Source organism: Piliocolobus tephrosceles, chromosome 19 (assembly GCF_002776525.5).
Source record: "Piliocolobus tephrosceles isolate RC106 chromosome 19, ASM277652v3, whole genome shotgun sequence".
Classification (NCBI taxonomy): Eukaryota; Metazoa; Chordata; class Mammalia; order Primates; family Cercopithecidae; genus Piliocolobus; species Piliocolobus tephrosceles.
Genome location: NC_045452.1, coordinates 794740 through 808459, shown reverse-complemented (window position 1 = coordinate 808459; position 13720 = coordinate 794740). Strand labels below are relative to the sequence as shown.

General features: G+C 55.5%; 1 protein-coding gene across 1 annotated transcript in view; it reads left to right on the top strand.

The window, feature by feature from the left end:
• PPM1F (protein phosphatase, Mg2+/Mn2+ dependent 1F) overlaps window positions 1-13443 on the top strand; it is a 33237-nt gene extending 19794 nt beyond the window's left edge. Inside the window, exons 5-8 of the mRNA XM_023197950.1 lie at window positions 187-375; window positions 2645-2788; window positions 7510-7603; window positions 9357-13443. Of these exons, the coding sequence (XP_023053718.1) occupies window positions 187-375; window positions 2645-2788; window positions 7510-7603; window positions 9357-9736 (807 nt within the window). The 3' untranslated portion in view covers window positions 9737-13443. The remainder of the gene's footprint in view (window positions 1-186; window positions 376-2644; window positions 2789-7509; window positions 7604-9356) is intronic.
• The last annotated feature ends 277 nt before the right edge of the window (window positions 13444-13720 follow it).

The window sequence follows — 13720 nt, the reverse complement described above, 5'->3', positions numbered from 1 at the left end:
GAACAGATGGTGAAACCGAGGGTCCCGCGAGCTGTCCTTTTCCAAACCTCCCAGCTCATACACACATAAGCCGGGCAAAGGCCATACTGATTCTCCCAGACTCTACCCCATCAGTGCCTGGCGCCACGTCCCCTTGGGAGCAGCCTGGGTCCTGCGGGTCTGTGACTCCCACCGCATTCCCACCAGGACCCTGTGGACCGTGCCTACTTTGCTGTGTTTGATGGTCACGGAGGCGTGGATGCTGCGAGGTACGCTGCTGTCCACGTGCACACCAACGCTGCCCGCCAGCCAGAGCTGCCCACGGACCCTGCAGTAGCCCTCAGAGAAGCCTTCCAGCGTACCGACCAGATGTTTCTCAGGAAAGCCAAGCGAGAGGTGAGGACTGGCAGCTGGGCCTCGGGTGCAGTTTGGAGGCCAGTGAGAGTCCTGGGCCTCTGCAGCGGGAAAAACGCCAAAGGAGCTGGTGGTGCCAGAAGGTCCTCACTAAACACTCCGGTGGTCCTGCCATTTCTTCTTACAGTATAGGGGTAAAGGGGCTTGGTTCTCACCTGCCCCGATCCAGCATGCTAGGCCTCCAGGCCACACAGACCTGCCTGATGTAGAGGGTCTGCTGGCCTCAGGGAAGACAGCCTATGGTCAAGTGTTCCTGGGATTTTGTTTTAATGAGATATGGCAAGGTGACAGACACAGACTGGTACCTTAACAAAGAGTTTACTACTCACAGTTCCCGAGAGGAGGGGCCACGCCTCACAGGGCCACGCATGGGAAGCACTGAGGTATTCGGGACACAGAGGGAAGAGAGGGAAGCTGGGTTGGAGCCATCTCTGCATCCTCCCCAGGTGTTTGCTGTCTCGAGGAATCAGCTGGCCCAGGAAGGGGCAGCCCCTCCAGGACCAGCAAGGCCCCAAGATGTCAAAGCATCGTAAAAGGGGGAATATGTAAAACGTGATTAATCTACTGCCTGCCTCCCCTTCCTCCTCTAGGCAGGGTCTCAGCAGACTACCGATGTCCTCTGGGAACACTCCTTCCTCAGGAGTTACAGCCACATGTAGGGATGAGGCATTTGTTTCTGAAAGAAGAAAGAACACAAATGCATCAGGTCCCTCCTCTGTGAACTTATGTGCTCTGAACCTCACCAGCAGAATTTCACTAGGTCCTCCTTGTAGCCCTGTGAGGTGAATACTAACATTGTACCCATTGTAGACATCAGGAAACTGAAGCTCAGATTGCCCTAGTGAGAAGACACCAGGGGAAAGGTGCACTTTTGTCACACGTGCTGAGCACAGACCTTCATGGAAATTAGCAGAGCCGGGCTTTGCATCTCAATAGAAAACCGTGTAGTCTCTGCAGCTGTAAGAACCCCAGTGAAAAGCAGTCAGGCCTCCACTCCTGGCCCCTCACCTCACCCCACCCCCCAGGAAGTGACAAAGGCCTCTGAGCTCAAGGCTGCCTCTCAGAGTAGAAAAGGGATTCTCTGAAGCAGGCATAACCGCTTTTATTGAGGCTGAGCACAGTGGCTCATGCCTGTAATCCCAGCACTTTGGGAGGCAGAGACTGGTGGATCACTTCAGGTTAGGAGTTTGAGACCAGCCTGGCCAATGTGGTGAAACCTCATCTCTACTAAAATTACAAAACTCGGGTGTTGGCTCACGCCTGTAATACCAGAACTTTGGGAGACTGAGGTCGGTGGATCACTTGAGGTCAGGAGTTTGAGACCAGCCTGGCGAAAATGGTGAAACTCTGCCACTACTAAAAATAATTTTAAAAATTAGCCAGGTGTGGTGGCACGTGCCTGTAGTCCCAGCTACTTGGGAGGCTGAGGCATGAGAATCACTTGAGCCCAGGAGGTGGAGGTTGCAGTGAGCCAAGACTGTGCCACTGCACTCCAGCCTGGGCAACAGAGTGAGACTTTGTCTCTAAATAAATAAATAGCCGGGCGCAGTGACTCACACCTGTAATTCTAGCACTTTAGGAGGCCAAGGCAGGCAGATTGCCTGAGCTCAGGAATTCAAGACCAGCCCGGCAAAACCCCATCTCTACTAAAAACACAAAAAAATTAGCCAGGCGTGGGGGTGTATGCCTGTAATCTCAGCTAGTTGGGAGGCTGAGGCAGGAGAATCACTTGAACCTGGGAGGTGGAGGTTGCAGTGAGCCGAGATTGTGCCGTTGCACTCCAGCCTGGTTGACAGAGTGAGACTGTCTCAAAAAAATAAATAAATAAACATCTTTATTGAGATACAATTGACACGTAGTAACTGGTGCATATTTAAAGTCCACAATTTGGCAAGTTTTGGCTTATACGCATATACACCTGTGGATTCTTCACCACAGTAACGGGCGTGTTTATCACCCCCGGAAACTTCATCCTGCCCTGTGTCATCCTCTGCCCTTCCCTGCCCACTCCCCAGACAGCCCCTCATCTCCTTTCTGACACTGCAGACAGTTTGCATTTTCCAGAGGTGGATGTGAACGGGGAGCTGCAGGATGCGCTCTCCTGTCCCTCAGTGTGAAGTTCAGTACGAGCCATTGCGTGGCTCAGCGGTTCCACCCATTTCTGGCTAAGGTTCAGCCTGCACCGCATGTGCCTGCAGTGCAGACCTGTCCCTACCTCCTCTCAACTCTCATGGGCCCTCTCTCCCTGCAGCGGCTGCAGAGCGGCACCACAGGTGTGTGTGCGCTCATTGCAGGAGCGACCCTGCACGTCGCCTGGCTCGGGGACTCCCAGGTCATTTTGGTACAGCAGGGACAGGTGGTGAAGCTGATGGAGCCACACAGACCAGAACGGCAGGTAAGGGGATCCCTCTGCCCAGGCCCAGGATATTCCCGGCCCCCATCATGCTGGACCCACAGGGGAACCCCAGCCTGGGAACCTCAGGAAGTACTAATCCTGGCACCTTTCAAGAGGGAGGGCTCCCCACCTGACTTGAGTCCCAAGGGGTCCCACGTGAGCCCTTCCTGAGAGCTCTGTGGGTCACAGCTCTATGGAACCCAGAGCTCCAGGGGAGAGCAGAGACCTCTGCACTGACAGGCATCCCAGTGCAGTCAGCGCAGCCCAGTGCAGACCAGAGCCCGTCATACACACGGACAAGGAGGCCACAGGCTGTGGATAAGGGGGCCTCAGGGAAGTGACGCTGCCCGGGGACTGGAGGGAACGTGGCTTGGGGCTGTACTAAGTAGAGGCTACCTGGGACCCTGGCACTCAGGTCATTACCTGGACATGAAGATGACAGTCCCACTCAGACCTCTTCTCACAAGACTGTCTCGTCCATGTGTCTCCTGAGGTCAGATGGCGAGGATTTAGATACCATGGAATGACTGTTTATCCCTCAAACCCCACTTTTCCCACATGCTGCTCTCCACTAGTTATGTTGGATTAACCATGCACATGGGGGATAATTCTACATCAGCACATAGGAGCACCCATCCTTTCTTGGGGCTGTGGACATTGCATGCATCATGCAGTCCCTTGTGTGTGAGCATGAAGATCTTTTCAGTCTTTCGGTGTTGAAAACAATGCATCTGTACCTACTTTGCGCAGCATTAATTGCTCAGAGTCAAATGTATCTGTATCTGTAGGACACATCCCCAGAAGTGGGATGGCTGGGTTGGAACTGATGCATGTACAGTCTGGGTAGATTTGTCAAGCTGCCCACCTCAGGCACTACATGCCCAAGAAGGTCCATTTCCCCACAGTCCCACCAGCCTGCAGGATTCTTCCTGTCAGGTAAGAAGGCTGTCTTGGGGCAATTGTTAAGTTTGCTTTTCCGTTACAGAGTGAGTTTGAGCATCTTTTCAAAAGCTGAAGATCATTTACACAACCTTTCCTGCAAACACTGTTTTTTCCTTTGCCTGTTTTTCTTACCAGTTTATAGATTCCTTATCTGTGATTTGCAAATATTTTTCCATGCATCTTTTCTCTTTTATTTTTGTGTATGGGCTTTTGCTACATGGAAGTTTTGTTTTTCTGTAGTTGAGTTGAGTAGTCTTTCTTTTTGTGGCTTCTGGGTTTAGAAAGCACGGCAGAGACCACCAGGACTCCATGATTGTAACAGTCAGGGGCAGCTGCATTCCTTGGCCTTTCACCGCGGCTTACGGTCTGGGCTGGGCCCCTGTACGTCCTCTCCGCATTATACAGAGGAGAAAACTGAGGCTCAGTCAGTTGCCCAGAGCACACTGCCAAAGTCACAGATAGTCTCTGCCGCTCCCCTGCCTCCGCTGTCGGCGAATTTGGCACCTGCTCCCTAGTGGGCTTTCCTCCCCAGGACATGCAGTCAGATAAAATGTGGCCAAGTCAGGATTCGTGCTGGGCCCACTCCCACCTGCTGTTTGCACACCTGCAGGCTCAGCATTCAGCACCCCCTTAAAGCCCAGTGGGGACTTTGTTCAAACACTGCCTGAGCCCTGCAGTATGGCGCCATGGCAGAGGATGGACAGATGGCCTTGCCTGGTCCCGACTCCACTGTTTCCAAGTCCATCACACGGGGGTCCCTGGAGGTTTGGGCTAAGGATTGTGTGGCCCAGTGCATGTGGAGTGCAGAGATCAGAGCCTGCATGAGAGAAGCACACACAAGTGTCTGTGTTCTTGGCTGCAGCCCACATGGGCCAAGGAGTTCAGATCCAGTGCCCCCCACCTCCCCTTCCCTGCCACCATGCTCTGTAGGCTTGGCCCCTCCTGCTGTGATGCTGATCACAGCCCTCCACCCTAGAGAATTAATCACAGATCCAGGCCAAGGTTCTGCCACAAAAACAAGTATCCTGTCGGTTACAAGGGCAAGAAACTGGCCTCAACCTGGTGAGCTTCAGCAGGGGTCCAGCAGCAGCCCAGAGCAGCTTCGAGGAGTACGTGGGGAGTTCATGGTGCTCTGCCTTGTTCTGCGGCTGTCTGAACAGTCTCCTGCCTCTGCACTCAGTTCAGCCTCCAAGCACTGAGTACCCACTCTGCACAGGATACTTTGTAGAGGCAGTGAGATAACACAGGACCCACTTCCTGCCTCTGAGTCTAATGGGGGAGCAAGAGGAGGGCAAGGACCTGGGTAGGATGTAGCAGAGAGATGAATGGAATGGAGTCGTATCTCAGGCAGATGCAACTCCTGCAGGCCAGGGGAGAGACCAGGAGGAAAGGGCAGGTTATGCTAGAGTCGGGGCCAGGTATGGTGGTGTGCCTCAAGTGATCCTCCCACCTCTCAAGCCTTAGGAGACAGGAGGATGGCTTGAGCCCTAGAGGTCGAGGCTGCAGTGAGCTATGTTCATGACACTGCACTCCAGCCTTGGCAACAGAGCGAGACTCTGTCTCCAAAAACAACCAACCAACCAAAATCAGTGAGTAGGAAACTCATGGGGAAGTCTGGGAGAAGACCCCTTAGCTGGGGATGTGTTAGTCCTGGACCAGGCTGAGCCTGGCTAGTGTTTGATGGAGGCGGGAGCCACTGGAGGGGAGGAGGACCCAGGTGCAGGGCCAGGGTTAGAGGGGTGAGCCCGGGGAACCTGCGCAGCCAAGGTTGGCGCAGCCCGTCCAGCACAGGGGATGGGGCATGGTGGGAGAGGGGATCACAGGCTTCAGGTAGGAAGGTTGTCAGCTGAGAAAGCCTGCATGGCCCCCTGCTGGGGAGAGCCCACCTCCAGAGGGCATGGGGAGCAGATTGCAGTTCATCCTCCGTCACCCGCCCACGTGCCTGCCTCTAGGACATTGAGGGGCTGGAGTGGGCTGGAATGTGTGGGAGACAGAAGCAGAGAAAGGCTCCTGATTCTCCCTGGAGCCTCCCACACTCACAGCCCCTCCCCAGGGAATGCCTCTGAGGCAAGGGGAGGAGGCGCTGCTTCCTCTGCAGCTCCTCGCTGTCTGCAGGCGTCTTCACGCGTGTGTGGGCACATATATGTGTGAACATTCATGCGTACTGTGTGTTCGTCCACCTGCCTCTCCCCACGCCCTTTCTCCTCCCCTCCTCTTGGCTCTCTCCTGCTCTTCCCTCCTTCTTGGTCCTCCTTGCCTTTCCCTTGCCCTGCTCAGACCCGAGAGGTGGCAGATCTTAGACCCAGAGAGAGCCCTGAGGTCCCTGTTTCTGCCTCCTTCATGGCTTGATGCCCCAGCTCAGCTGGGACAGGAGCACCCAGCCCACCAGGCTGGTCCAGTTGCCACACAGGCTCATGGCTACGGCATCCAGGAAGGCCAGGACTCCTGCAAACCCACATCATTCCCACCACGATGCCCTCTGCAGGGGAGCCACACAAGGAGGCCTCCTCCTTGGTGCAGGTGTCTGGAGAGGGCTCCCTCCCCCAGGCCTCCCGCAGTGCATGTCCATCTGCTCTGGGGAGGAGATTGGCTGATACCCCAATCTGTCTAGGGGACACCATCACCTGGGGCATCAGAGTTCTCATGCCCAGCTGGTGCTGTGCCTGGGGACTAGAAGGGCTGGTACTGCATGGGGTCAGGAGGTTTACCTGATAAGGGAAACTGGTAAAGGATGCCCTCTTTCCCCAGTAGACTTGGGAGGTACCTCACTCCCAGGGTGCCTCCGTCACTCTGTCAGGGATGCTGCTGTGCAGCCTTTAGCCAGCAGGCTGTCATCAGGGCAGCCTCTCCCTCGGGCAGAGGCTGGTAGGACCAAAGAGGTTTCTAGAGGACTTGTGGCTGGACCAAGCCTCTGTCCTGTCCCTGGAGGAACCCAGGCCTGGAGTGTTGTGGTTCCCAGGTGAGTGGAGACTGTGCCTGGGCTGAGCTTGGGTAGAGGAGGATAAGAACTAGGCGGGGCACAGTGGCTCACACCTAAATCCCAACACTTTGGGAGGCCGAGGAGGGCGGATCTTGAGGTCAGGAGTTCAAGACCAGTCTGGCCAACTTGGCGAAACCCCGTCTGTAATAAAAACACAAAAAAATTAGCCAGGCATGGTGGCGGGCCCCTGTAGTCCCAGCTACTTGGGAGGCTGAGGCAGGAGAATCACTTGAACCCAGGAGGCAGAGGTTGCAGTGAGCCAAGATCGTGCCACTGCACTCCAGCCTGGGCGACAGAGCGAGACTCTGTCTCAAAAAACAACAAAAAAAGAACTGGGTGGGTGGGCACAGGCTGCTGTCAGGGCCTGGCTCAGGCTTCCCTGCTGTGTGACCACTCATGTCACATGCTCTATCTTGGCCCAGCAGCTTTCAGGGCAGGGACAGCGTCCCCGAGCTAGAGACAGGGAAGCAGAGGGATTTGCTGTCTGTGTCAGGCTCACAAGCCCCGTGAGTGCCTCCCTGACCCAGAATGCTGCACAGGGGCGCAGGCACCGCTAGGTGGCCTCAGGTGGTCCATTCATTTTACCATTTGTGTAACTAAAGGACTGTGGGTTGTGTATAATTTCTCACTGTTTTTAATGACCCTAGTTTGGGTGCATCTCTGAGCCTCCTGGCTTTGTTCAAGTGCTGCGGCTTTGAATGCCGTCTTAGAAGCAGCTCTGCCTCTGCTCAGGTAGTAGCAGGGAGCTCCACACCCTATCCCCCGGCCCTGGCCCCCGACTCTGGCTGTGTTTCTGCAGGATGAGAAGGCACGCATTGAAGCATTGGGTGGCTTTGTGTCTCACATGGACTGCTGGAGAGTCAACGGGACCCTGGCCGTCTCCAGAGCCATCGGTGAGAGCCAAAGAAGCCGACCCAAGTGGGAGAAGGTCTCTCGGAAGCCCAGGCCTCTGGAGTGTGGCCCGCAGCTCACCAGGGGTTCAGGGAGGCAGTGCGGTGGGCAGAGGGGATTTGTCATGCACTGGGGTGATACCCTCCTAGTGTGAAGGGAACAGGGCAGATTCAGAGACTGCAGCATGAGTGATTGAGTGTAAGTTACACTGTATGTTATTATCTCACCTAAAACAGCTCCTACAAATCTCGTAGAAACCTGTGGCTCGCTAGCCTGTGGGCTGGAAGTAAAGGTTCCAGTATTCCGGAAATGAGGTTTATCCTCCTCCCACATTGATGCTGACGATCCTTTTTTCTCTTTTGGGAAAAATGTGGGTTCGCTGTAATTCCAGCACTTTGAGAGGCCGAGGTGGGCGGATTACCTGAGGTCAGGAGTTCGAGACTAGCCTGTCTAATATGATGAAACCCCATCTGTACTAAAAAATGTATATATACAAAAAATTAGCCAGGCGTGGTAGTGAGCCCCTGTAATCCCAACTACTCGGCAGGCTGAGGCAGGAGAATCACTTGAACCCAGGAGGTGGAGGTTGCACTCCAGCCTGGGTAACAAGGAAAACTCCGTCTCAAAAAACAGTAATAATAATAAATAAAAATTTTGAAAAGTAATGGATCTGGCTGGGGGTGGTAGCTCACACCTCTAATCCCAGCACTTTGGGAGGCCAAGGCAGGCGGATCACCTGAGGTCAGAAGTTCGAGACCAGCCTGGCCAACATGGTGAAACCCCTTCTCTACAAAAAATACAAAATTAGCTGGGTGTGGTGGCATGCGCCTGTAATCCCAGTTACTTGGGAGGCTGAGGCAGGAGAAGCACTTGAACCTGGAGGCAGAGGTTACAGTGAGCCGAGATCGTGCCACTATACTCCAGCCTGGGCAACAGAGCCAGAGTACGTCTCAAAAAGAAAAAAAAAGTAGCCAGGCGTAGTGGCTCATGCCTGTAATCCCAGCACTTTAGGGAGCCGAGGCAGGCAGATCACCTGACGTCAGGAGTTCGAGACCAGCCTGACCGACATGGTGAAATCCCATCTCTACTAAAAATACAAAAACAAATGAGCCGGGCATGGTGGTGCATGCCTGTAATCGCAGCTACTTGGGAGACTGAGGCAGGAGAATCACTTGAACCCAGGGGGCAGAGGTTGCAGTGAGCCGAGATTGTGCCACTGCACTCCAGCCTGGGCAACAAGAGCGAAACTCCATCTCAAAAAAAAAAAAAGTAGTGGGTCCAGTCTACATCTCATTGTCTCAGCATGCATTCACTGCCAGGTCTCAGGCTGTGCGCCCCGTGACCACACCTGCTCCTTCCTGGTACTTAAAAAATCTCTCCCTCCCCAGCTGATTGCCAGGGATTTGGCACCTATCCCTCTGACCCCTCTGAAACATTCTGTCTTTTTGGCAAATGTGGCACCTTCTTGACAGCCCCTCTTCAGGCTGTGTCTTTCCTTGTGTCTCTGGACACTCCAGGAAGCGAGGCCAGGATGGGGCAGCTAGGGCAGAGAAAGGGGGAGCTCACAGGCCAAGGTCAGGGGGTTCCATTCCCAGGCAAGCGGGAAGCACTGGGCAGTTTGCATAAAGGAGCGATAGACCCCGTGAGAGCAGGTTAGTCTCTGTCCCCACAGGACATGAGGTCTGGGCATGGGTGGGTGGGGAGGAAGCTGCGGACACTGTGGTCCTCTGACCCGGGCTCTTCTCTGCCTGTCAGGGGATGTCTTCCAGAAGCCCTACGTGTCTGGGGAGGCTGATGCAGCTTCCCGGGCGCTGACAGGCTCCGAGGACTACCTGCTGCTTGCCTGCGATGGCTTCTTTGACGTCGTACCCCACCAGGAAGTTGTTGGCCTCGTCCAGAGCCACCTGATGAGGCAGCAGGGCAGCGGGCTCCATGTTGCTGAGGAGCTGGTGTCTGCGGCCCGGGAGCGGGGCTCCCACGACAACATCACGGTCATGGTGGTCTTCCTCAGGGACCCCCAAGAGCTGCTGGAGGGCGGGAACCAGGGAGCAGGGGACCCCCAGGCAGGTGGGAGGAGCCAGGACTTGCCCTCCAACCTTCCAGAACCTGAGACCCAGGCTCCACCAAGAAGCTAGGTGGTCCAGGCCCCTGCCCTCCCCTTCCTCCCACCCTTGTCCTCCTCTCCCTCAGAGGCCTCAGGACCCAACAGGTGGCAGCCAGTGGACAGGGCGCCCGCCCCACAGTGCTTTCCCCAGCACTCCAGAGCCACTCGGGATGCCCCCCGCAGCCCGTCCTGGTGGCTGTGGAACTGCACTGGGTGGCGGGCAGATGGTGGAAGGCAGCCCAGGAGACCACACCAAAGAGAAGATGGACCGGCTCTTGCTCCCAGCTCCCATGGGGCCCGGGGTGGGACCAGAGGTCATAGGTGCCCAACGGCAGCCAAACCAAAGACACTGGTGTGCGTGGAGCAGCACGGTCGTGCATGTGGGACCCTGGGGCGGCCCCAGGAGCCAAACTCTTGAAGCGCCCCCTGGGTCAGGCCCAGCAGCGGGGTGGCCAGCCCCAGCTTCCCATTGCTCCTCTCTGCGGCCGGGGCCGGGTGGGTTCATATTTACAGATATGCCCAGCCAGTCCTGGTTGGCCACACCAGTGTCCCAAAGAGGAGAGCGCAGCAGGGCCAGGGTCTGTTCTGTAGCAGCCACCCCCCTGCCCCTGCTCCAGGGCAGCCGTGATGTGCTTGGGCCCACCAGGGCCTTCCGGGCTGCTCTCTTCCCTGAGCTCAGAACCGGCGATGTACATGTGTCTTTTGTTGGTGTGTTTGTTTTTGTTTTTTTTTTTCCAGGGAAGTCTAATTCAGAAGCAGTATTCAAGGTTTTCTCTTTATCAGTGCCAAGATGACCTGTTGTGTCATATAATTTAAGCAGAGCTTAGCATTTATTTTATTCTTTAGAAAACTTAAGTATTTACTTTTTTAAAGCTATTTTTCAAGGAACGTTTTTTTGCAGTATTATTGAATTTATTTTCTAAATCAGGATTGAAACAGGAATTTTTCCAGGTGGTGTTAATAAGCCATTCAAGTGCCTTACACAGCTTTGAAGAAACTAGGACTGCACTGGGCTCGGATAGGCCCATTGAGGTTTTTAGAAAAGCAGGATTTGTTTTGTTAGGGAGGCATGATTTTGGTGAGATATTTCTGGAAGAGTTTTCCGCCTCTTTGTGATGCTGAGCACCCAAGGTTCCCCCCCACCCCAGGTGACTGGCAGGAGCTGCGACTGCTGTGTGGTGGTGCCTGGGCCCGACAGCGGGGCTCTGGGCATCCCAAGTGACTTTGGCCCATCTGCCTGCATTCCCACCCCCTCGGGCCTGGCTGGATCCCAGGCAGAGGGACCTTGCTGCTGTGTGATTGGAACATTCCCAAATGTCTTGTGAATTTGTAATCAAATTGGTCTCATTGGGAAAGATGCTTAATTAAGAGACTCAGGCAAGCACAGAGGCAGCCCGTGGGTCTCTGGCTTAGTCTGGAGGCAGCGGGGATGCTGCTGGGAGTCCATGGCACAGGCCACAGCCCCTCACCTTGCCACGGTGGCTGGCAGCACACCTGTCTTGCTCTGCCCCATGCCCTGAGCAGGCATGAGAGCTCCATGTCCCCTAGTGCACCCTGAGATGGGGCTCACAAGCGACGGTCCTGGGTGTCTCAGGGAGCTCACTGAGGGTGTGCGAAGTTGAAAGTGGCAAGGCTGTCAGGAAAAGGGAAGAGGTCAGGTGGCTAGGGGAGGACTCAGAGGCCTCCTGCAGGGCCAAGCACTGCAGAAAGGGCTGAGCTGGAGGTTGGCAGGGCTGCTCCAGGCAGGTCAGAGCAGGGCAGGGGGAGGAGAGGAGAAAGGGAGGACGCTGGGCTGTGTGGTCCCCATGGAGGCATTCAGAGTCTACCTGCAGACAGCGGGAGCCCCAGGAAGGTCTGCACAACTGTACCCCAAGCGCCTCGGCCTCCTCTCAGCTTGCTGAGGAGGCACGCTAGAGCCGCCTTCCTGATGGGAGCGCTCTGTCCCGTAAGGGGCGCGGAGCCAGCCTTGCTGGGGCCCCACCTGCACACCCAGCCTTACCCTGCATTCTCACAGCACAGATGAGGTTGAGACCATGCAGTTGATGCATTGCTTAAGGTCTCTTACTTACAAAAAAAAGAAAAAACCTTAAACATAGTCATTGTCATTCAGACATTCAGAGAATGGTTGGCCACCAACAATGACCAAATATTGCTTGGCTTAACTTGAAGGCCTGCTGTCTCCTTCTGGGGGTCAGCAGCCAGAGCCCTGGTGCCCTCTCAGCACAGGCCCAGTCAGACACAGGGACGCAGCTCCACCCTCACCACCAGCCCACCCTGCCTGTGGGCATAACCTTGACGAAGGAAGAGAAGGATTGGCATCTGCTTTTCTCTTTTCTTTGCTAATAATTATGTTCCTGGCTGCCAAGAGTAGAGTTTCACCCTGTGGAGGTTCGGCTCATATCACCTGGTAGTCTGATTCATACCTTAGCCTGAGGCTTCACCAGAAGATCTTGCAGCCTCAGTGTATGGGAAACCCTTTCCCCAGGCTTGTCCCAGCGCCACCGCTCCCCACCCCTGAGCCAGGACCCCAGAGGATGGCCATGCCCCATGCCTGGCAGAGGTTTGGTGCCAGCACTGGCTCTGTCCTTGCCTTGGGGCTGAGGGAGCCCTCATCCACCCCTGCACAGCAGCTGGGCACAGAGGAGCGCTCTTCCATCTTGACCAGGACTGCACCGAGAAGCACCAGGCGTCTTCAGCCTCCAACCTCCTGGGCGACCTTCTCTTCCAGCCACAGTCCCATGAGGGCCCCTAGCCAGGGACACTGGTCTGTAAATTGTAATCCTTTCTCCAGCCCAGCTCTCCACTTGCTCCTTGTGTGAGCTGAGCAGGCAGTGCACCTCTGAGTGTCCCTTTTGTAAAGCCCCGGGGTTGCACTGAGTCTGCAGAGGCCGCGACCTCCTGGAACGCTGTGGGTGCAGGTGAGCCAGCATGTCCTAGGGAGATATTGCCAGCACACGGGGCCCCTCCCGCCACCAGCACCAGCGGGGTGAAGTGGTTAAGTGTTATTAGTGTCTATTATTAAAATTAAGTGGGCTGAAGAAGAATGGAGCTCCAGATACCAGCACTGTATATGGAATACAAAAGCTGGGGAAGTGGGGCCTGCCTTACAGGTGTGGCTGACTCTCAGCCCAGGCCTGCAGGGGTGGAGGGCGGTCCCTCAGAATCCCAGAGGCAGCCCCAACCTCAGAACCCAGGATAGGAAATGGGTGTGTTTAGGGGGGAAAGGGACAGGGTGTGGGTGGCAGGGCCAGCATGCAGCCCCCTCCCTCTCCCCTCCTCTCCCATGGTGAGCCCAGCATGGGCACCGGGCCACCTCAACCGTGTTCCCGGGGCTGGGAGGACAGCTCTGGCCCTTCCTAGGCCTAGCCTCACCCCAAGCTAAATGTAAGCCAGTTGGACTGTCTTAAAGGAAGCAGTATTTTGGGTTCGATTCTGCCTCTGTAGCTCAAAGGGGGCAGCCCCCAGAGTCCTGTGCATTCTGCCAAGGCTCCATAGCTTTGCCAAATGCACGGAGCTCTGCCATTCCAGTGTGTTGCAGGCCTTGCCAAGGGTTTATCTGCATGCGTCTCGGTGGGCTTCTCGTGCATGGGAGTGTGTTCCTGTGCAAGGGGGAGCCTTGTGCCAGGACAGGATGATTGTCTTCCCTGTTCTTAAGGACAAGTCCCAAGATGCCAGAAAGGCAGTCTCCCAAGGGCCCACCATGCAGAAGTGTCAATAAACCACAAGTTCTGAGCTCTGTCGCCCAAGTCCTGCCTTCTTCCTGACTTCTGAGCATCTTGTCCCCTTTGATGTCCGGGATGTGTTTGGAAGCTGCTTTAATATAGGGGACCATCTGCAAGTCTTGTGAAGCAAGCAGACAAATTCTGGAGAGAGCCCTGGTGGCCTGCACCCCCTTGGTCTAGCCGGCAGCCTTATTTTCCTCTCTGAGGGGCTCTGAGCCCACCCCCACCATCAGCAGGAAGGTGACAGGAAAGGGATTAAGCCCCTGGACATCACATTGGGGAGCCACAGGAGC